At 42.6% G+C, this 24,086-nt stretch overlaps 1 protein-coding gene across 1 annotated transcript in view; it reads right to left on the bottom strand.

Annotated features, from left to right (window-relative positions):
• Positions 1-698: 698 nt before the first annotated feature.
• Positions 699-24,086, bottom strand: part of LOC121583555 (inactive tyrosine-protein kinase PRAG1-like) — a 30,769-nt gene continuing 7,381 nt past the window's right edge. The window contains exons 4-7 of the mRNA XM_045225213.1: positions 13,818-13,984; positions 5,949-6,718; positions 3,521-3,802; positions 699-3,273 (exon numbers count right to left, since the gene is read on the bottom strand). Coding sequence (XP_045081148.1) covers positions 2,473-3,273; positions 3,521-3,802; positions 5,949-6,718; positions 13,818-13,984 — 2,020 coding nt within the window. The 3' untranslated portion in view covers positions 699-2,472. The remainder of the gene's footprint in view (positions 3,274-3,520; positions 3,803-5,948; positions 6,719-13,817; positions 13,985-24,086) is intronic.

Below are 24,086 nucleotides of genomic sequence, written 5' to 3' on the forward strand. Positions count from 1 at the left end.
CTCGCGTGCCTCTCCTCTGCCGGCGATGTTTTGGGTCAGCCTCTGGAATCAGAAGCTAGCTGTCCTCCGGCTACACCATGGTGCTACCCTACAGAGTGCTGTTGAAGCTACTGTAGACCTTCTTTGCATAAGTGTGTTTTAATCAGTTATTTGGTATAGTTTTATCTAAAAAGGATAACTTTCTAAATGTTTTACATTTTAAATGTGAATCCTCTTCAGAGGAGCCTCCACTGATTGCTTGGTACCACATTTGTACCATTTTGTACAAATGACATTTACCTTACAGCTCCCTGACTCAGGCTTTCTAGCCATTCTTCCAGTTCATTAGCAGCTAAGGTCTTACAAAGTACAAGGCCATAATCAGCAGCACACTTATATCCATTCACAGGTGCCACCCATTGATTCAAAACAGAAAGACTGAGACAGAGCATGGTGTGAATGTGTGAAAACATATTTACAATTTATTGATAGATAGATAGATGCAGGTGAGGCTCTCAAATTCTGTTAATAACATTAGTCATCAGAGAAGGGTAAATGTTATAGTCACATAATGATAACAGCAGTGGAATAGAACAGTATTTGGACTGTTTGCCTGTTTACTTGCAGCATCAGTCCATATTTACAACAGGTGCAGACATTACAGTGAAATGCTTACTTACAGCCCTTAACTGTTGGTTAAGGGCTGTAAGTAAGCATTTCACTGTAATGTCTGCACCTGTTGTATTCGGCGCATGTGACCAATAAAATTTGATTTTATTTTATTTTATTTATTTCTCATTGGAGAAAAAGCTCAGAAGTTGAAGCGTGTATGGAAGCAGTCTGCTGCAGTCCACTGGCAGAAGAGAGGAGAAACAGAAAGCACAACAGCAGCAGCATTAAAACATCAACCTCTAAAACAAACAAAGTAATAAAAAGGGAAAAACAAACATAGGCCGCTTCACAAAATGGTACCCTATTCCCTAAATAGTGCACTACTTTTGACCAAAGTCCTATATTGGCCCTAGTCAAAAGTAGTGCACTATGTAGGTAATATAGTGCCATTTGGGATGCACCCAAAAACAAAAAGGCATTCCAGTGACTACTACAGGTTAAACGAGACTACTACAGGTTAAACAATTGGATATCATAAATATTTATTTTCACTATGGATCTTATCCATTGCAATTATTAAGACCTGCTTGAGTGGGGCACACCAGTTGATCTACAATCTCTGTATGTACAAGTTATATCTGTCTCCAGACTAGTCTGTGAAATTCCAGTTTCACATATCGAAGAGGGAGTATAAGGGTTACGATTTATTTAGGTTCTCAGTCACCATAACACATATGGAGAACTAAAGGCACTGTAACAATTGATCATATCGAAACCAACAATTTTAGATGATTTTAAGGTAAGTGGGGCCATAGCAGTGGTGGTACTGGCCGTCTTAGTATTGCTTAACTAATGCAATACACACCGTATTAAGTGGCATTAGGTAGTACACATTTTTATTTGGTTCAGGTCAGACTAGTTCCATTCAGTCAAAACAGCTTTGCCTTTAAAATGGCTGCCTCTCTAAAGACCAATACCCTTACTCCCCATACGGATTGGCAAGGAGAGATGCAACATCACACCTTTACACTGAATAGTAGGCATAATTCTAGAACCTGTTGACTCAGTGTCAACACTTAATACTGTATGTGCCAATTTAATATAGGCAAATGTAAATGCTTGTGTGTGACCCTCTATTTTACATTTTGTAATCAGCAAATAAAGGTTAAATAGCTGCACAGGCACAATCAAAAATTTCTGTCTAGACTTGCTGGAGTGGACATGGACGAAATACCAGCGAGAGCGCTTACTATTTGAAAGGGCAAAGTGTATCAAGAAGTCGTATTAATTAAGGACAACACAAGACCGTAACAGTTAGAATGTCTTGGCTTGACTGTTGTTCATCAGTACTTTCCATTATAGTAAGTAAGTGTAAATCTTTCTGTCTGATTAGAATGCTCCATTCTGTGTAAGTCTCTTCTCACAGGGGCTGTTTCTGGGGTGGAGCGTACAGAGCGCTCAGTCTGGCCAGAGAGACTATTCCATGCTAGGCTATTCTGTCCATCCCTGGCATGGCTGTGCTTTTGGACAATCCCCAGTGGTCTTGGTCCATACAGTAAACACAACAGCAGTCTGTAAACTAGAACACATACAGTAGAAGCTGAATGGACGGGAAAGTCAGTGATGCCTTGCTTTCATGCATGTAGTTGTAAAGGAAGGAGGCAGGCAGGAGGCAGGTTCACATTGTATTATTGTATATCCTCCATGACAGACACAGGGGAAACCCAGGGCATTGGTTCATTGTCTCAACACATTGTCCACACGTCCACTAACACACTCGCCCCAATCCCAAAACGATCCACTCTTTTCAGATCTCAAGGAGTGCCTAGGGAGCTAGGGGTTGATTTGCGATTCAGAAAGTTTGTCCAGTCAGTGTTTCAGTCATTTGAGTGAGTAGAGCAGTTCAGCAGTATGACACAGGGACAGAGGGTGAGCGGCGCTGAAGTACTGACAACACAGCCAGTCCTCCAACTCTGCATTCCTTTCCGGCTCCAGAGACCTCTCAGCAAACTTCATCATCAGCAGGGCTCTCTTCACGTCCAGCCAGTTGAGGAGGCCCTCGTGGCGTGGCCCTTCTCCGGGGCCCAGCCTGTCTCGGTCCCCCCACTGCTGCTGCTCCATCAGGTCCCTCCGGGGGCCCCACAGTAGGCTCTGCAGCACCCGCTTAGCCTCCTGGATGTGGATGCGTTTGATTGGGTCTGGCTGGAGGAGCAGCCGGGTTAGTCTCTGGAGCCCAGCGGAGTAGAGGGAGACTGGAGGAATGGGGGGCAGGTCCTCACAGCTATAGTCCTGTTCTTTCAGTTTCGGGCTCACCTCGAACGGGTTGGGCTGGTGGAGCAGCTCGTAGATCAGGATTCCCGTTTGGAACTCGTCGAATTTCCGGTACTGGGCGGCCGACACGATCTCCGGGGCCAGGCGGGCGTGGTCGCGTTTAAGGCGGGGGTCATTGGCAGCGGAATCCTCAGTGTTTCGCTGCTTGGCCTTGGCGAAGCTGGAGATGACCAGGCGGGGGAGGTACTTCTGGTCGTAGGGGGCGTTGGGGTTGGCCTGCAGGGGGCAACGGTGAGGGATCAGGAGGAGGTTCTCCAGACAGAGGTCGCGGTGCGTGACCCCGTGCTCCTTTAGGTGCTCCAGACCGTTGCACAGCTGCAGCAGGAGGAAGCAGACCCGCCGCTCGTACACCTACATAAAAAACAATACATTTCATTTGTAGAGCGCTTTTCATCAGAAATCACAAAGCTCTGTACATCAAAACAAGCTAATAAAAAGGCGGAAAACTTAAAGCTAAAATGAAGAAAGCTAGGGGAGTGTCCCAAATGGCACCCTATTCCCTATATAGTGCACTACTTTTGACCAGAGCCCTATTGGGCCTAGGGTGCCATTTGAGACGCAGCCTAGTACTGTACAAGATACGGGACAGACGACTGACCTCCGGCTGAGCCTGGTGGAAGGACGCCCACTCCTTCACGAAGTCTGCCGTACTCTGCTGTGGCACCTCCCGGGTGATAACCACCACGCGTTCCTTGTCCCCCTGCGTTGGGTTGGGCCCGAGGGGCAGTGAAGCCTCGTCAGGGGGGAGCATGCTCTGGGGAACGCAGGCGATGAAGTGACCACAGTCCTGTTGGAGGTTGAAGTGGGGTGGGAGGGTTTGCTGGACAGACAAGCCGTAGAGGTGACCCTGCTTGGCTTCAGAGGTCTGGCTCTTACAGATCTGGAGGGAGAGAGAGAAACATAATGGTTAGAGTTGGTAGAGAATGGAGGAGGGGAGAGTCAAAGCCATAATGTGGAGAGAATGGGGAAATACTAATTATATTGAAACAGTTTTATGACTTGTATGGGGCGGCGCACAATTGGCCCAGCGTCGTCCAGGGTAGGGGAGGGAATGGTCGGCAGGGATGTAGAGCATGGCGTTTGCAACGCCAGGGTTGTGGGTTCGTTTCCCACGGGGGGTATGAAAAAAAATAAAAAATAATAATCAAATAATGTATGCACTCACTAACTGTAAGTCGCTCTGGATAAGAGCGTCTGCTAAATGACTAAAATGTAAAATGTTATCTCTGCATCCAGAACCAAATCTTGCCTGTGTGCTTGCACGCTACTTGCCTGTGTGCTTGCACGCTACTTGCCTGTCACGAGATTTTACAATAGATTTCCCCTTGTTTGCAGCTTCAAGTAGAGACATTAACACATTCTCTACTTGCACTGTGAGATTTAGTATTCTCACTCGCTGTCACCAAGCTTTAAATCCTGCATTCATTCCGATCTTGTTTTCAAGCAGACAAACACTGGTACACTTATGGTATTACTGTCTAACTACAAGCAGCTCAGATTAATGAGTTTCATCATGTACAATATGTGCAAAGCCAAACACTGTGAGTTGCATCCCAAATGGCACCCTATGCCCTACATAGTGCACTACTTTTGACCAGAGTCCTATAGGCCCTAGTCAAAAGTAGCGCACTATATTGGGAATAGGGTGAGCTCTGATATGACATAGTGTGCTTCCCAAATTGCACCCTATTCCCTATATAGTGCACTACTTTTGACCAGGGCCCATAGGCAAATGTAGTGCACTATATAAGGAATAGGGTGTAATTTGGGACGTAGACATAGTGATTAACTGTGATTCTACAGATTGCAGACTGATGATTACTATGAAGGCTGGATGATTTCATACACTGTGTGTGTGTGTGTGTGTGTGTGTGTGTGTGTGTGTGTGTGTGTGTGTGTGTGTGTGTGTGTGTGTGTGTGTGTGTGTGTGTACAGGCCTTGACAACAGGGGTGTGTATGACTGTAAATCCTGGCTGGCATGAAAAGATTAATGGACCCAGAGACATAAGGCAAGACTATACAGAGCCTCAGGCAGCAAACCTCCCCTAACACACACACACACACACACGGCTGCCCTGTTCTGGATTTACACGTTGCTAATGACTTTGGGACAAAGGTCAGTCATAATGAATGCAGAGCAGCACACCCTCCTCCCTCCACAGCAGGCTACAGTACATTCCCTGGAGGAACACTAGAATGGTGGGACCTTCCTTCTCTTCTCTCAGAGAACAAACAAAGTCTGTCCCAAATGGCACCCTATCTCCTATATAGTGCATTACTTTTGACCAGAAGCCCATAGGACCTGGTCAAAAGTAGTGCACTATGTAGGGAATAAGGTGCCATTTGGCACACAAACAAAGTGAAGGGGCTGTGGCTCCCTTTGGATCTCAGTCAAAGAGCTTGTTAATGGGTCGCTCTTACTTCATTGGACATGTTTTATTGTTTAACAAGCTACTCTTTAACAAGGTAGGAAGATTACCTTGATTGATGAGTAGAACTTACACAGTCCAATCACAGGGGAGTCTGAACGTACACAGTCCAATCAGAGAGGAGTTTGAATTTAAACTACAGATTACAAAGAACCTCTTCTCACGGTAATTATGGGAGATGCCTCTAGACATGTCTCTCACAGACACATACACACACACACAGTAACACATCCTCGCCCCACGCTTGTTTATAATTCCACACGTTTTTGTATTCTCAGCCTTGTTGTTTTGTCTTTCACACTTATTGTAAACATTAAACACCAGAGTCCTTGATATCAAAACTATTTGATTATCAAGCACTACATGAGAGCCTTGGCCCCCAAAACAATCCCACTTTGAAACTCAAGAACACAGAGAGACAAATCTCCCTAGGGAAAGCGTTCTTCTGACCTAAATGGGGCTTAAATAAAGATTAACTAAATAAAAGTTTGTGTTCAGTTACCTTGACTGTGTGTGTAGTGTATTGGCACAAAAAAAAACAGTTGAAATTTAAGACCACAGAGAGCTATAGAGATGAAAGGTATCTAATGTTGTTACCTTGACAGCGTAGGAGTTAGATGGGTCGGAGGCGCAGGCAGCAGAGTAGTAGACAGCATCGCCTGCATTACAGCTGGCCTTGTTACAGGTCAGTTTGAACAGGGACCAGTTGCTCTCATCGAAGCGCAGCGTGTTCTTCTGACTGCGGGTGAAGTGGTCCTCACATTTTAGAGCCAGGCGCCGCAACGACTCAGCGTACAGGCCTCCCAACTTAGAGTAGATCCCCTCTCTACTGTCTATGTTACTGAGCAGGGTCTGCAACTGCAGGCTAGAGCCGTGGGTGGGCCCGGAGGCCGAGAGGTGAAGGGCACTGAGCTGGGGGGAGGAGGAGGAGGTGATGCTGCCCCGGCTGTGTCCTCCGAGTCGACCACGTACTTTCAGGGGTTCGTCCAGGGTCCGGGAGCGCAGGGGGCGACCCAGAGGCGCATGACAGCGCTCTAAGGATTCGGAGGAGGAGTAGACGGGACGAGGGTCGACAGGGGAGGACGGGAGGCTGGACAGGGATGGTACATCTGGACGAGATGCGTTACTCTCAGAGCCACCGGTGAAGGGGAGGCGGGGGAAGGCCCGGACCAGGGGTTTCCCGGCCGCACTGTCAGGGGCGGAGACGGTGCGGTTCACCATCTTCTTCTCGGGGAGAGGTGGTGGCTGCAGCTGGTTGGAAAGGTTGTTGCTAGGGAACGGGTCAGGGTGAGGAGACCCTGGAGAGGAGTCCATGGGGCTTCTGGGAAATGGGGAGGCGCACGACAGACGAGGTGCATCATGGGAACCTGTAGAGAGAGAGAAGTCATCAGTATTCATGTTGATATTGGATATCACACTGAGACAGGCTACAGGCCCAAGAGAAAAGATTACATTTGAAGCACATTTCAATTTTTTTGGTATACTGAATTTGCTGAAACACATCAAATATGACTGGAGAACTACCAGTACCAGCAGTATCAACACTTCTCTGATCAAACAGTTGCCGAACCCATATACATATAAAAAACATTTGATCAAAACAACATCTAACACTAGAAAAAGATCTGAGCTGACTTCTCTGAACTGTGTGTGTGTGTGTGTGTGTGGTGTGTGTGTGTGAGTGTGAGAACCCAACTTCAGCCATAAGGGAGACTGGGCATCTATCAGATTATAACATTTTAAGTGTTTGTGCTAGTAACGTATCAATATTTCTCTATGAAATAGCCAATGAATATATAGCACAACTTTGGATTTCACCTGTCTCCAGATCAAATGGTTTTGATCGTTTGGAACTTTTTACGGAGTAAGCTTCTCTTCTCCTCTCGCTTCATCCATGCAGTGCTGCTCGCCAAAAGTGTTTGCTGTCCTTCTTATGAAATGATCAACTTTACCCTGTATATCTAAAAATGACCATACAGTGCATTCGGAAAGTATTCAGACCCCTTGACTTTTTCCACATTTTGTTACGTTACAGCCTTATTCTAAAATGGATTACATTGTTCTTCCTCATCAATCTACACACAATACCCCAAAATGACAAAGCAAAAACTGTTTTTTAGAAATTGTTGCAAATATCACACTTACATAAGTATTCAGACCCTTTACTCAGTACTTTGTTGAAGCACCTTTGGCAGCGATTACAGCCTCAAGTCTTCTTGGGTATGACACTACAAGCTTGGCACACCTGTATTTGGGGGATTTCTCCCATTCTTCTCTGCAGATCCTCTCAAGCTCTGTCAGGTTGGATGGGGAGCGTCGCTGCACAGCTATTTTCAGGTCTCTCCTGAGATGTCCGATCAGGTTCAAGTCCGGGCTCTGGCTGGGCCACTCAAGGACATTCAGAGACTTGTCCCGAAGCCACTCCTGCGTTGTCTTGGCTGTGTGCTTAGAGTCGTTGTCCTGTTGGAAGGTGAACCTTTCACCCCAGTCTGAGGTCCTGAGCGCTCTGGAGCAGGGTTTCATCAAGGATCTCTTTGTACTTGGTGGTTCCAAACTTCTTCCATTTAAGAATGATGGAGGCCACTGTGTTCTTGGGGACCTTCAATAATGCAGATATTTTTTGGTACCCTTCCCCAGATCTGTGCCTCGACACAATCCTGTCTCGGAGCGCTACGGACAATTCCTTTACCACAGGTGGACTCCAATGAAGTTGTAGAAACATCTCAAGGATGATCAATGGAAGCAGGATGCACCTGAGCTCAATTTCGAGTCTCATAGCAAAGGGTCTGAATACTTATGTAAATAAGGTATTTCAGTTTTTTATTTTTAAGAAATCTGCAAAAATGTATAAACAGTTTTTTTCTTTATCATTATGGGGTATTGTGTGTAGATTGAGGATATAAAAAAAAAAAAATACATTTTACAATAAGACTGTAACGTAACAAAGTGGAAAAAGTGAATACTTTCCGAATGCACTGTATACACTGACTGTTTAAAGCAAAACTATCCAAACTATTGCTGATGGTGAACCTGAACAATCGAAATAAAATCGAATATAAGCCTCGATCAGCAGGTAGGCTATAGCCAGATCAGAGTTGTGTCTCTGGTAGCTTTCTTTTATTCCGGTAAAACCCAATTTTCAACAGCGCATTTGATAACAATAACCTAGCAAATTACATTGGTTGTCACTCAACTAATAAAGCCTAATATTGCGCAAGCCATTTTACAAGCATTTGAATGCTGAAGGTGCCCCGCAGATATGCAAGATCAGGAATAGACCTCTCTTTGGACAGTGGGCGAAGCTGGGCACAGTGTGCAGTTTGACTAGGCTACTGATATTCCCTGGGGTTGTTCGGCATACAAAGGGACTTGTAGATCAATGACTGTCAATGCATTTACATGCTTAGTTCGACACTGAAGGAGTAAAAAGAAAATAGGTATTTTCAGAAGGTAGAAAGAAAGGTATTTGAGGGAGAAAAAAAAAGTGAACCGACGATTCGTAATGTTTGAATCGATTTTCTGACTGATGCATGCTAGATCTGGATTGGTTTGGTATCTTAAACATTTGAACTGGGGACCGAAGCGTATCGGTGAATCGTTACATCCCCAGTAAACACAGATCTCTACCATAAACAGGGTTGTTACAGGTACAGTCGGCCACCAATGGTTCAGAGACTAAGCAATAGGCAGAGTGAGGAGAGCGACTAACTGCCACTAGTAGTTACTGTTTAACTCAGGCGCCTGTATTGATTCTTATAATTGGAGCTTTGTGTCCCAGTGTCCTTGTGCCTCCCTCACCCAGAAGGCTATACATACAGTACCAGTCAAAAGTTTGGACACACCTACTCATTCAAGGGTTTTTCTTTATTTTTTACTATTTTCTACATTGTAGAATAATAGTGAATACATCAAAACCATGAAATAACACATATGGAATCATGTAGTAACCATTAAAGTGTTAAACAAATAAAAATATATTTGAGATTTGAGATTCTTCAAATAGCCACCCTTTGCCTTGATGACAGCTTTGCACACTACAATGTAGAAAATAGTAAAAAATAAAGAAAAACCTTGAATGAGTAGGTGTGTCCAAATTTTTGACTGGTACTGTATATAGTACAGTACATTACCAATTCAGTACATTATCCCTCACCCACAAACCTACAGTACATTAACCCTAACTCATAAACCTATAGTACGTTTTCCATAAACATACAGTACATTATCCATATGTAACAGAGATCTTCTGCCCAGCAACACACGCAACTCAAAGCCAACTGTCTTAGCCAACAGAGCAAGCTTCCTTACCCCTTACCCATAAACCTAAAGTACATTATCCACAACAGCATCTGCCTGGGTGACTTTGGCTCAGCAGGCTATAGCTGCACCCATCCCTGTCACTGTATCACTGTTATAATGTCTAACATCTTAGTCATATCAGTCAGTACACATTTAATCTATTCAAAGTTCCCTGAGAGGGTGTAGTGAGGGAGTTAAACAATTTAAGGTTCAATATGATGGTCAACATGTCTGCTGTGCAATACCATTAGGAAATGGTGAATTAAAGAGTACAGTATAAAGAATGTGAAACTCCATAGTCTAACCCAGAGAGAGATTGTGTGGTTGTTGACAGTAAGGCTGCATCTCAAATGGCACCATATTCCCTACAAAGTGCACTACTTTTAACCAGCGCTTTGGGCTCTGGTCAAAAGTAGTGAACTATGTAGGAAATAGGGTCACATTTGGAACACAGACTAAATTAGTGGGTTTCCAGAGCGGAAATCTGAAGGAAAGATGGCATGTATGCATGAAGCAGCAAAAGCCCTTATTTTCCTCGTTATCAAAGTCCCATAATTATCTCTTCAAACACTTCCCAGGAAGTGAGGCAATTACATACTGTCTGGGAGTGTCCCAAATGGCACCATATTCCTTATGTAGTGCATTACATTTGACAGGAGACCTATGGTCAAAAGTAATGCACTACATAGAGAACAAGGTGCCATTTGGGTCGCATCCACTGGGCTTTAGAACTTATATGGAGAGACGAAGACAGTGACGCCAAACAAGAGCGATGGTGCGTCAGACCTCAGCCAGCAGCGTGCAGGGTTACACACACACACACACACTGATTCAATATGTCTATGTGGAAAAAGTATATTTCAAAACAAAGGCTTGTCACACAATGTGAAAGAGGAAGAGGACAGAGAAATGAACACTTGACTTCTGCTACTATAACCTCAGTCACCTCATATCTGCAGTAGCCTTTTCCTCTTCTGATTGTTCTCTCACCTTCAACCTAGTTAGATGGCTTCCTTCTAGTAGAATATGTTTTTCCTGATCAGGTAACATATTATAAAGGGCAATATTTCCCCCAGGAAATACTCTGGGGCACTGTTTTCTCCATTATTTCTCCCAGCGATGTTGGATACATGTAGTTAGGGCTGCACGATTAATCGAATTCAGATCAAAATTGCGATATTGACATTTGCAATATCCATATCGCAAGAGGCTGCGATTTTCTCCTTTCTTTGACACTCCGTTAATACATTTACATTTTAGTTATTTAGCAGACGCTCTTATCCAGAGCAACTTACAGTTAGTGAGTGCATACATTTTCATACTGGCCCCCCGTGGGAAACGAACCCACAACCCTGGCGTTGCAAGCGCCATGCTCTACCAACTGAGCTACAGGGGACAAAAACTAGACTATGGTACCTCCAATAAGATGCGATAGACTCAGTTTATTCACTCTCTACAGATGTAGGATCTTAATTTGATCACCCTGCAATGCAGGAAATTAAACATTTGTAGTGTAGTTGAGATTCAAAAAGGCTTCTGAAGTTTGTAATTCCCACTTTGAAATTTCAGACTTGATTTTCCCTTACGAAAAATGTATCAACCCCTACAAAAATGTCAATTAATTATAATCCGTATAATAATTCACATTTCCTTTTGCTGCAGGATTATTTTCCTGCTGTAGCAAACTGGCTGAAATTACGATCCTACATCTGTACATGCACAGAGGATGCTGACCAATTCCAAGCAAACTCTCTCACTCTCTGCATGGCATGTACATGCTGGCCAATCACAAGGGTCCCCGCTTAACCTCTACGGTATCGGTGTCCCGTATACGGGACGGTTGAGCTAACGTGCGCTAATGTGATTAGCATGACTGTTGTAAGTAACAGCAAACTTTCCAGGACATAGACATGTCTTATATGGGCAGAAATATTACATTCTTGTTAATCTAACTGCACTGTCCAATTTACAGTTGCTATTACAGTGAAAAAAATACCATGCTATTGTTTGAGGAGAGTGCACAACGACAAAAACCTCTGAAGGTAAATAATGTACTTACATTCAGTCATCTTGCTCTGATTTGTAATCCTAAGGGTCCCAGAGATAAAATGTAGCATAGTTTTGTTTGATCAAATCCATTTTTATATTAAAATGTAGGAACTGGGTTCTACAGTTTGAACCCCTGCTGTCTCTGGCTCCACACCCACCCCGCCCGGCCATCTAGATGTGTGAAAGTTAGTGTATAAACTAATGATCTGTCATGTATGACATTCCTGGGAGTGTGTAAACTTACATTTTGTATTACTATATATTTTTTGTATGTTCTCTATAGTTATGTACTTGAAAAAGTATCAATTGACCAATTCTGCACATTTGGGCAGACTTGATACAATATAGTCCAGTATTGCAATGGTTCACTGGATCAATCTGAAACTTTGCATACACTGCTGCCATCTAGTGGCCAAAATCTGAATTGCGCGTAAACTGCAAAGAAATAATAGAAAACGCATGTTTTATCAGATCTAATGTGTAATATTCTCCTACATTTCACATTTCCACAAACTTCAAAGTGTTTCCTTTCAAATGGTATCAAGAATATGCATATCCTTGCTTCAGGTCCTGAGCTACAGGCAGTTAAGTTTGGGTACGTCATTTTAGGTGAAAATTGGGTCCGATCCTTAAGAGGTTAAAGCGCGCAGTTAGACTCTGGTGAGGAAAGAAAGGGCTTTACCTGTGTGTGTGCGTCGGAATGACAACGTCGATTTGGTGCCAAAGAAGGGCGCATCTTCAGTGGTATGGCAGTATTTCGGCTACTTGCAAACCGATGTCAAGCAAATTGAAGTGTTGTGTAAAAAGTGCCTCAGAGTTGTGGCGACAACAAGAGGCAACACAATACATTTATTAAATCATTTGAAGAATAACCATCCCCTACTTTACAATGATTGCATGGTGAAAAAAACGTGCGACAGTAGCAAAGCTGCTCAGCCACACCAAGCCACCTAAATAGGCATTGATTGCCGATACGTTTTCAAGTGTAACGCCCTACAAAAAAACATCCCGCAGACACATAAATCACAGAGGCTATCACCTATAACATAGTTTAATAAATGATCCTATTTACACAGTCAGCAAAGACGGCTTCAAGAAGATGAAAACAAGCTGGACAGGAGATACAAGGTTCCATCTCACACATGTTTCTCCCAAGTCGCCATCCCAACACTGTATAACAAAATTAAGGGAGAAGTTGAAACATTGAATGTCGCGTTGAATGACTGGACCAAACTCCAATGTTTTGGTCACAGGCTGCACCTTGCAATCGGTAGCCTACGTGTTAGATGTTTTTTTTTAAAGGCACTTTGACTTATCATTTCAAATATAATAATGATTGAGCCTACTTCTACATATCTACATATTCATAAGTGGTCCTCTGTAGCTCAATTGGTAGAGCACGGCGCTTGTAATGCCAGGGTAGTGGGTTCGATCCCTGGGACCACCCATACCTAAAAATGTATCACACATGACTGTAAGTCGCTTTGGATAAAAGCGTCTGCTAAATGGCATATTATATTATTATTATTATTATTATTATTATTATTATTATTATTATTATTATTATTATTATTATAAGCTTCCTATTCCATCTGCAGCCTATGGGTACCTGAATAAATAATTAACTTATGTTAATTAAGAACACAATGGTAAAATAGAAACAAGGAACTCAATATGTTATTCATTAATTAATGAATAAGTGCTGCGCTTATAGCACACTATATTTTGATGATGTTAAAAATGTGTTTGTTAACATGCAGGTGTAATAATCATATCTATTATCATTTGTAGCCTATAACAAAGTTGGAAAATATTTGTTTCATTTGGTTTAATATTTAGTTAGCACAGTATGTATTCATTCAAATGATCTCATTTTAGAAGTGATGTTCTCTACCCTGACAGTTGTTTTAACCATGTCTGATGGAATTACCAAGTTTTCACCCAAGTGTTTGAAAATCGCAATTCATAATCGCAATTGCAATATCTGGCCCAAAAAAACTCAATTCGATATTTTGTCGAAATCGTGCAGCCTTGCGTGTAGTGCTCTCTGAAAATGTTTTCTTCTGCTCTCGTATCTCTTGTCCCTAGTTCTATGTCCTGGCGGGTGGCTGTACTCACCAGAATCAGAGCGGGCTCTGTTGGAGTCTCCAGGCAGGCTGTCGGTGGAGGCTGTAGGCAGGCTGCTGCTCCCCAGGCCACAGAGACTGTGGGACAGGCTCTCTACAGAGCCCTGCTGGCTACACGGGTCCAGCTCCACACTGCTCTGGCTCATCTTACCAGACACCCTGCAGAGAGAGGAACATAGAGACTGACTGTGTGGGGGGCGGGGGGGGTGTAGTGCCTTATCTCTATAACCAGGAAGTTACATTAATAATAACAAAACAGCTTCCCACCATTAAAAACAAATGATCACTCACTGTTATCAAAACTGTCTGATGCTTGCACTGCTTAAAAACAACTAACAAAATGTATCTTGCGCCTCTCAACAATTACAGACAGTGTTCTCTATTCCAACCAGTTAAAAAGAACACAGCATGTTAGTTCTCCTGTCTAATTTCAGGAAACTGGTTGAGCGTGTGTTGTGTGTGTTGTTGTGTGCTGCTTCCCTGTCAGTTTTTCTTCAGGGTGAGAGATGGTTGTTTACGCTCTACTTTTGTCTCTGTGAGCCAAATATCTAGTTCCCCTTCCATCTTATCTAGATATCTCAACCTGTCTGGATGTGAATAAGACAGTAAGGCCACTACATGAGTTAACATGCCTCAACGCTTCACAAGTACACATAAAACATCAGATAAATTATTCTCACTTTCCTGGCTGACTGAGTGCTTGTTGTTGCTGTCTCTTTTTAGATAAATAATTTTCTAGCACACAATACTTGTACCATACTAGAACCAAAACAATGCCAATTCATTCATACAGACACTATAGTTGTTTGCCGAATTGACCATTCTAGTGCTAGGGGATAATAATGCTGTTTTTGAAAATGTCTGCCACTTTCCACCTCCCAGCCCCATTTAATAATGTACCTGTTCCCCAAATCAACCGACAAAAGCTCTACTCTAAAACGATAAATAGAAATCCATTTTTGGTTTCCCCTGCCATGATTGTGCCTATCTGATTATATCTGAATGAAAAGGAGCTCCATCCTCCTGGGGTAGTTTTCCTAATCATGGGGCCCAATTGGACTGAGTGACAAGCCGGCCATTCGGGAGAGAGTGGGCTTACCTCAACCTAAGTCTCAAACTCTGAGATCATTTGTATCCTAAACATCAGATTTCCCTCATCAGATTTTCCCCCAGCTACTATAGGAATGTAATATTCATTCTGAGTAGTGTCCTGAGTAAATGTAAAGACAATCTTCTCAGTGACAGTCAAGGACACATTACAGGGAAGGACCTTGAGTGAGATTGAGCCTTTATGTTTTCATAAGAGAAGACCTGCATGGACAGCCTCCCACCATAAGCGTTACATTAAACAGTGCCAATGTCTTATAACTGGATGGTAATAACTGGACAGGGTATTTGTTCTGAATCGTAGGGACACTTAGGATGGGATCCAAACAAATGCAGATAAATGACCTGTGCACTGCGATACATTTTCAAATGCAATTTCCCAGACATTTTCAGTTATCACGTTCGCAGTAAACATTGCTATTGTAGGCTCTAGCGTAAATCACCTACAAAAGTCAATTGCAGTGTACAGGTAATCCATCTGCGTTTGTTTGGATCTCAGTACTTATAGCAAATATGTAGAAAGTAAACAACAGTGCTAAGAAGCATAGTGGATCTGTTGACACTTATGATATCATTACATGCATGTGGTATTTTTAAAGAAGCTTCAGGATTGAGGGGATGGTGAGTTATATGGGGTTGAGGAGCGGGTGAGTTATAAGGGGTTAAGTTATAAGGGGACTACAGATGGTAGTGTTGAAAGCTGAGCCCCACTTGCCTACGGGTGGTGTTGTGGTAGATTATGTTCTACAGTACTGAGTCTCTCTGTCTCTTCTGTTTCTCTTCCTCTGTTTATCTCAGTCACACAGCCCTCCTCTGAGTTACAAAAGAGAATAGCTACCTAGTAGCTAGGTTACTTTAAAGTAGTCCGCAGCCTCCATCACTTCCCCTGCCTGATGGTCACATGATCTGTGACTACGTTGTCAGATGATGATTGGATAAAAAGATTCCCAAAACAATAACAATCTCTGAAACCTTGTTTATCGTGGCATGGCTTCCATTAGATCTTCAGGTAGATGTCTTTCTGATCAATTACCAGTGTCTAAGGGGTTGAGTAATAGTGTACATTTACGCCTACCTGGTGGCCGACCTGCTTATACTGTGCCCCTCTCTCTCCGTCCCTCGCTAGCTCGCTATGAAAGATGTATGTTTGTGTTCTTGGAAGTACAGCAACTAATCAGTGTCCTCCGTTCCAAAAACACTGTATTTTAGGAGTCGATTCCTAGCGGAATCGAATGTTGACACTCAGAAGTGGGAGTTGACACCGGGAATCGACGTGCAAGGAGTCGAGGAATCAATTATTTTGGAGTCGCCTCTCCACCACTACGTCATCGTCGTTAACAGTTGGAAGAATGGCAGAGAAATGTAAGCGACAGCAGCGAAGTCCTGTATGGCAATACTTTGAGAAGTTAAATGAGAAGGAAATGCAAACTTTGCAAGGTGGAATTGAGGTACAGTAATGGTAGTACATGTGCAATGCTTCCCCATCTGAAAGGGACGCACCGTGAGACCCAAACTGTTGCTGGCAACTAGATAGATGTATGTATAAATAATAATATACGTATATATTTTAAATAACTGCCCTTTTCCTGGCCCGCAAATTGATTTTGAGGAACAAATCGGTAAAACAAAATCTGTGCGGCCCTCCGTTGAATTTCGAAATCCAAATGTGGCCCTCGTGACAAAAAGTTTGCCCACCCCAATCTATGTAACATATCTCCAAATATTTCTGTCCCAGCCCGGTCATGATGAATATTTCCATTTAGAAATGGAACAAAACAATTCAGACAACTGTGTCTCTAAAATTGGAAGTGGAATAGGGAATCGAGGAGGACATCTCTGGTTGAAATAGATTACTGAGAACACGAGTTCTATTTACAGAGCCAGAGGGTGACCTTGGCAAGTAGCCTATTTAGCGATCGATACAGAGAGTGTTAGAGGATGATCTGAGGGACCATTGATTAGAGTCATGTGCCGCTATGAATAGCAATAGAGAAGCCCACTCTTATGATAATTAATCATTACATTACTATATAGGTCTTTCTCAGAAAATACAATCCAGATCTATAACTGGCTCATTGTTGTTGATCAATATAGAGAAAACTGAGTGAATGTTATGATATGAAGTCAAGTAACAGCATCATCATCATTCTGTATGCTACCCTATCACCATGACTGGTCCTGAAAATAGCATTCATGTAGCCTTCTACCAGCAGCAGCACCACAGCATCCGCAAGCTAGGCTGTTAATTAAACATGGTGTTAGGCTAGCGAGGTTATAAATACAACATTAACACAGCCTGATGAGGACTACCTGCTGTGAAGAGGCCACACACACACACACACACTACACACACTACACACACACCACACACACACATACACACACACAATCTGCTATGATGAGTCAAGGACCCCAGGAAGAGTAGCTGTAGCTGCTGTGATTGTAACTGGGAATGGGGATCCAAATAAACTAATAAGACACACAGGCAACACAACAGTTTGTATCAGTTCCAAGAATAAATAATCCCATCCATAATAAAGGACAGCAGCCAGTGACACATACTGAACACTGTGACACATACTTATAGCACTATAGACATAGAATGACTAGATTCTGTTTCAATGGCTGAACCGTTCATTTCCTTTTCAGTCATTTAGCAGACACTTCCTATCTAGAGCGACTCATTTGAAGTAAGTGTGGAAGAGTTCACACAACTCCACGACCATTCAGTGATTCACCAGTAATGTTGGTGTGTTATAATGCTGTTGCAATGCTGATTTTCTTGCCTTGCAAATGCAGGTTAGTTATTCTTTTGAGAAGAATAGTGACCATTGTTTCAGCAACAAGGTCATATGAATAGCAGGCCAGTCATAAACCACTGCCTTGCTGCCAGGGATATTAATGTACAGCCAGAGGGCTCTCCTTCCCGCCCTCCCTCCCTCCCGCTCTGGGAAGTATATTAATGTACAGGCACTTTCCTCCCTCCCTTTCTCTTTCCATTCTTCCCTCTCCTCTCTCTCCCCCCTCTCTCCCTCTCTCCATGGGCAGCAGTCTCTGTACCCATAACACGTGCAGCGCAGAACTACAAGCAGCAGAAGCAGAAATATGACGTGTGGTGTGGTGCAGCAACGCTTCGTTTCACAGTGCTCCGCCTGCCACCGCTGAGAGCTAGCGCCTTAGAGAGGTTTATGTTTTATGAGTCCTCAAGGTCTCCATCAGTCATGCTCCCAGGATGGATATAACCCATTTTAACGTTCAGATATCCTACATCCGTCCGTCGCCAACCGTCTTTTACGGAAGATGCGTTTCACCCCATCACCTCCTATCCAGATGACTGGGGCTGCATGCCAAATGGCACCGTATTCCTTTCATAGTACACTAAGCCTGTAACCTCCATCCACATCCCAACCCTGGAGAAATGAACCTGGAAGGCATGACATGGGGAGGTTTATGTAATCAGATAGGAGATGCCAGTATCTATCTGGGCAGCAGGCAATGGATTCACACACAGGGCTGGTTTCAGCTCTCAGCTCTGACAAGCAGTGCCAACCTATGGGGGACACCTGACAAGAGATCGCCTCTGATTGCTAACAATCTTGATCTCGATCCCACTGCAATGTTATTGTTTCAGTTCATAAGTTGTATGGTTTTAGTCTGACGAAAAATAACCTTCATTTGCAGTACTTCCAAAAACACAATACAGAATCTGAATTTTACCAAGATTAGAACCATCTTATTCAACATAGGGCAACAAAGAAAGTTCACTAGATCCTATCTACAAGACCATATTGTTTTTGTTCAACAGAGTTTGGCTAAAGGTATGTTTCAGAAAAGTCTCATACAGTACCTCAGACTGAAGTATCAGCGAAGGTCCAGGCAGGATGGCCATCAGACACATTATGATTCCAGTTCCTTACTCTCGTTCAAAAACCACAAACTATGAAGTAACGCAACACTCTCTCAACAAGAGTCATGTGTGTATTTAAAGTCGCTCTCCACAGAAAAAGCAATGGCACCTTTAAATGGGTCAAAAAAACACCCGTATCTCATAGCCTCCACAAACCACACAACCGCACTTCTTCACTGCAGTGTTTCCCCTGTACTCTTTCAAACCCAGCAACTATGCTATCTAGTCTATTCTCTGCCATCCGGAAAGGATAAAGCTAATCTCAGGGGGTGAGGCGAGGGGGAAGGAATGGGGGATCTTGGCTGGGGGTGGCACCTTATTGCCAGGGACAGTTTGGGAGTTGCTCCGGGCAACAATCTGCTCTTCCACTACTGTAGGCAACCCCCCGGGTGTCCTGCCCTGACCCAACTGACACACCCCCATCCCATAATACACACACAGGACTGATGGGGGTAGGAAGGTAGGCCACACACACACAACGGTTTGGACCAACTGTCACTAGGGTCGTTCCACCTCAAAAAACACAAGAATGAAGATTTCAACACCCACCATCTCAGACTGTTCTGAAATCGTTTCTGTTGTTAGAAACATAAGATTAGCATTCCTGCAACATTATTTTGTTGAAATATAATTTGATCTCTGAGAAATTAAGCTAATTGATTGCATCCAAATTGGCCATTTTAAATAATAGAATTCATATAATATTCAATAAATATAGTACCTAACATCTGATTTGGAAAATGTTTGAAGAGCAAACCCCGCCCCCCCGCTCAATGTTATAGAGATAGTTCACCCAAATTACAAAATGGCATTGGTTTCTTTACCCTGTAAGCAGTTTATTGACAAGGTATGACAGCAACCCATGCTTTGTTTTTGTTGGCCACTGTTTCAAATGCTAATTTTTTAGCATTTGTGGCACAAATCCAATACAAGACAATGGTATGTATAATAGCATTTTCAAGCTTCATGTTCAAATCATCCTAAAGTATCAAAAAATGTTTTGTGTAACTCAATGATGTGACTTATAGATGATTTGGATGTGCTAATATAGGTACCATTGACTTGCATTGGATTTGTGCCACAAATGCTAAAACGTTAGCATTTGAAACAGTGGCCAGGTAAACAAAACCAAAGCATGGGTTGCTGTCCTACCTTGTCCATAGACTGATTACAGGGTAAGGAAACTAATATGTCATTTTGTAATTTGGTTGAACTATTCCTTTAACATTTAGGGGGGTGGGGATTATTAAAAACAAATCCCCTAATAGCAGGAACAGCTCCATCTAGTGGTCAGAACCTGGTAATATCAGGATGTAGGATGGGACATAAACCTACCAACTTCAATGACTAGTTTCTCTGAACAGGGAAACATCACCAAATTCACTGAGAATACATTACTTAGGATGAAAATAAATACTCTGGTATACGATTGGTATGGCGGGTCCGTGGGTGGCTTTTAACAATTTCTTTGGATTCCTCATGTCTTACTCATTGTTAGTTTGGTCCAAACTGGATGTACGGTACTATATATTTACTGAATATTATATGAATCCTATAAATTAAAATGGCCAATTTGGGTTTAATCAGTTATCTTAATTCCTCAAAGATAAAATTGTATTTCAACAAAATAATGTTTCAGAAACAATTTTAGAACAATCTGAGATGGTGGGTATCATGGCTTGCGGAAATGACATGGAACGACCCACTAAGGATAAAAGGACTGCATCAAAAGTATCACCTCACACAAGGACCTCCCAGTGAGGACGTTTGTTTGGTTCCTCACAGTGATCAAAGAACTGAGATGATGATGCCCGTCATGAGAAGGACAGACTTCTCAACCATCTGGTTCTTTAATGATTCATCACATAAAAATGCTGCCTCATCAGGGTTTGGTTGGTTTGCCTGTTTTCCTCCTTCTCAGCCCTGTGCAAACATCACTGGATGTGTCTCAAATGGCACCCTATTCCCCATGGGCCCTGGTCAAAAGTGTAGGGAATAAAGGGCCATTTGGGATGCACAAACTGTCTGTTTGTCTTCCACTTACCTGTGTTACACTCTTCTCAAATGCTTTCTAAACACTTTGTCTCTATGGGATTAAAGTCTGTTCAAGATGTTTCCGGAGTTATATTGTGTGAACTGTGAGCTGTGAAGTTGAATCTGTTGTCATCTGGCTATTTCTTAGCAGAAAACAGAGAGGAGAGATCTTGTGAAGCTGACAAAGAGTTTTACTACGTCATTATTTAGGGAAAGTTCACTGTAAAGTCTATGTGAGGGTTAATGTGACTCTGAGGCATTTGTTGTTTTAAACACTGGAAGCTTCTGGCGTGGCAGTTCATGCCTAGTCCTAGTGTGCGCTATAGCAGTTAAGCTCTAGGAAAACAAATAAGAACCCGAAAGCATGACGGTCGCTAGGGCAAGGCATGTTCCCACATGCGTCTCTAGAAAGTGTATTTTTATCAATAGCAGCATGCTAGCAATGTCATAATATAATGAGAGAGATGCATCAGCTTACTAGTATTACAACAAAAATAAGGGTCTGGGAAATGCAATCAGCAACAGGGGTTCTAGAGCTCCCTACAGCCAGCCAAAACAAGAGCTGCTGCTGAGACTAATTTGTTTAATATTGAAGAGTTTCAAATGTCAAACTTTAAGTTGCCAAATAATTAAGAGGAGAAAAGTGTTTGGGATCATCTTGATACCTCAATGACCTTGCTCCCCAATAACTTAGCCTAATACTGTATAGGTTTGACACATTTTAACACACTTCTATATGAATACACAATTAACACCACTACAGCTTCCCTGCAGTTTAAAACGTAGAAATTAGATGCAGAGATCGTGATCTACACAGAAAACCAGCAGAGAACCAGCACAGTCTTGTTGACCAAACACCTGAAGCTGCTCTGCTCTTAACTCTGCAAGGACTTGAGGAATTGACAATTGTATTCTAAACCTACAACATACCCGACAAAGCAAGGTTTATTTTAAAATGACCATTTGACGTCAACATGGCGGCGAACTATGTCTCATTCTGTTTTGGGTTTATGAGTCAGAAACCTCAACGTGTATTAATAATCTGAGGCCCTGTGGTCTAAATAGTACATGGGGAAATGTCACTAGAGTTCAACAGCTTGGTTATTTTATACAGCCATGATATAGCCATGTCACTGTATTTGTTTCATAGGTAGGTCACAACTAGCTATTACCAATGTTAGAAACATTGATTAGTTTCATGACAATTTGAATTAGAGCTTAGTTAAATGCATATTCACATCTTAGTTAGATGCATAATAACATATCAACATCTTAGTTAGTTACATGCAGATAATTGACAATGTTGTCTTTGTGTGTGCCTGTCAGTGTCATGGGACAAGGCACAAGGACCCTCTTTTTCCCAGTCCCATCTATTGTGTGGTGGCCAAAACAAATTTAGAATGTGACAGAGAACATTTTTACTGCCCATTTTGTTCTTGAAATTAGAATGAAAATTTAGGCTGCAGTTACTCGACTCAACTTGCACGCAATTTTAGTTGCAGTTGTAGGTTGCAAGTGACACCATCTCAAACAACTTTGCTGTTACATGAAGCAACTCAAACACGATTAAAATAGCATGCAACAGCCACATTAAATTGAAGCTGCTTCTGTCATATTGTTTGAGAATTCTAAACTCACCCATGTCACCTGCTGCATTAGGCCTTGTACATTGTGAGTACATTGTGAATACGGAGTTAGCGTAACTCTGTGTTCAAACGGGGCTGCAATGAAAATTAATGGGCCTATAGCTTTTGTGTTAGCATCAACATCCGGGAACGCTTGCGAAACAGACCAAGCAGACCAGGCTGGGTTTGAGAAGTCAATGAGAGAAGTGAAACATTCTTCCTTAGTTGTAAATTTTCTTGAAATCTAGGCACAACTTAGATTTGAGCCAATGTCTTAAGTAGTTGAACATGTTGTTACTCCAACCTCGTGAAAGTGACAAGCTGACACGTTTTCATTTTCGTGAAAAACTACTTTATATTGAAGGAGTGCCTTTGATTTGACAGTCTGCACATGTGCAGTTTGGCGCGAGAAGACTGTTAGACCCGATGATGTGTTTCTATGCATGAGCTTAGCTAACTAACATCGCCATGACATCACCTACAAGTGTGATCTGGGATTTCTATTGGAGAAGCAGTTTCTGCCCATCTTCATAATGTACTGTATTTGGCTGTGTTGTTGACATGACAACTGGGCCGGTGTTCCGAACCTTCGAATGGATCATGTGACAAAAGCATACGTTTTGATTGGCTGTTGCACAAAGTTGAAAAGTTTCAACTGGATGCAACCACCTTGCAGATGAGTTGCTTATTAGTTGCATGCGGTGTTTCACGCAGCACTCAAGAAGCAACTCAGTTGCAAGCAACTAAAATTGTGTGCAAGTTGCATTGTGTAACCCCAGCCTTAGACTACTACAAATGGAACAAGGAATGCATTGAGACTGGTTCCGGAACAGTCTGAATGATCCTAAGGGTTCTAGAATGAGAATGGAGGCTTATACCGGCTGAATAATCTTACTATGAAAGGAGAGATCACAGTAGGTACAGTCGCCTCCCTCGCCTTGCATCACTGCACAAGACAAGACAAGGGAGCATCGTTTAACCATCACACACAGAGAGAGAACCAACCACATGGCTGCTACAACAGACCTCTCTAGTCAGCTGATTAGGAGCACTATTCATTTGTGTTGACAATCCCAAAATAGTCTGACAAGTGAATAGTTAATTATCAAACAGCAAAAACCTTTTAGAGTACAAGGGACATTTAAAATGTCTACACTACATAAAGTAAGTGCTAATGCCCTTGCGTTACTTAACTTATGTACTGTCTAATGATGAATGAGTTTCATTACTGTAGTGCTACAAAGAATTGCACTTGATTCTATGGTCTGTCTGGCATGCTGTACTACTACTATGCCTGAACCAAGCAGTGCATTGGTTAAGTGAGGAGCATTAAAAGCTAGAAAGAAAGTAACAGAGTGGAAATAAAACAAATACCTATCTGAACTCATAAATTAAGAATCACGTTTGCATAAAATGTTGTCTCTCATCAATATGAAGCAAGCCATCTATTTCCAACTCAAATCACTGAACACTGAACTCAATGACAATACTGTATGGCCATGGCCTTGCTGTTTCAGACTCACCATCATTCATTCTACACTCTCAGGAATACCATCCATAGCTCAATTCTCAGTGTGAGTGAAATAAT

The sequence above is a fragment of the Coregonus clupeaformis genome, chromosome 15 (assembly GCF_020615455.1).
Source record: "Coregonus clupeaformis isolate EN_2021a chromosome 15, ASM2061545v1, whole genome shotgun sequence".
NCBI lineage: Eukaryota > Metazoa > Chordata > Actinopteri > Salmoniformes > Salmonidae > Coregonus > Coregonus clupeaformis.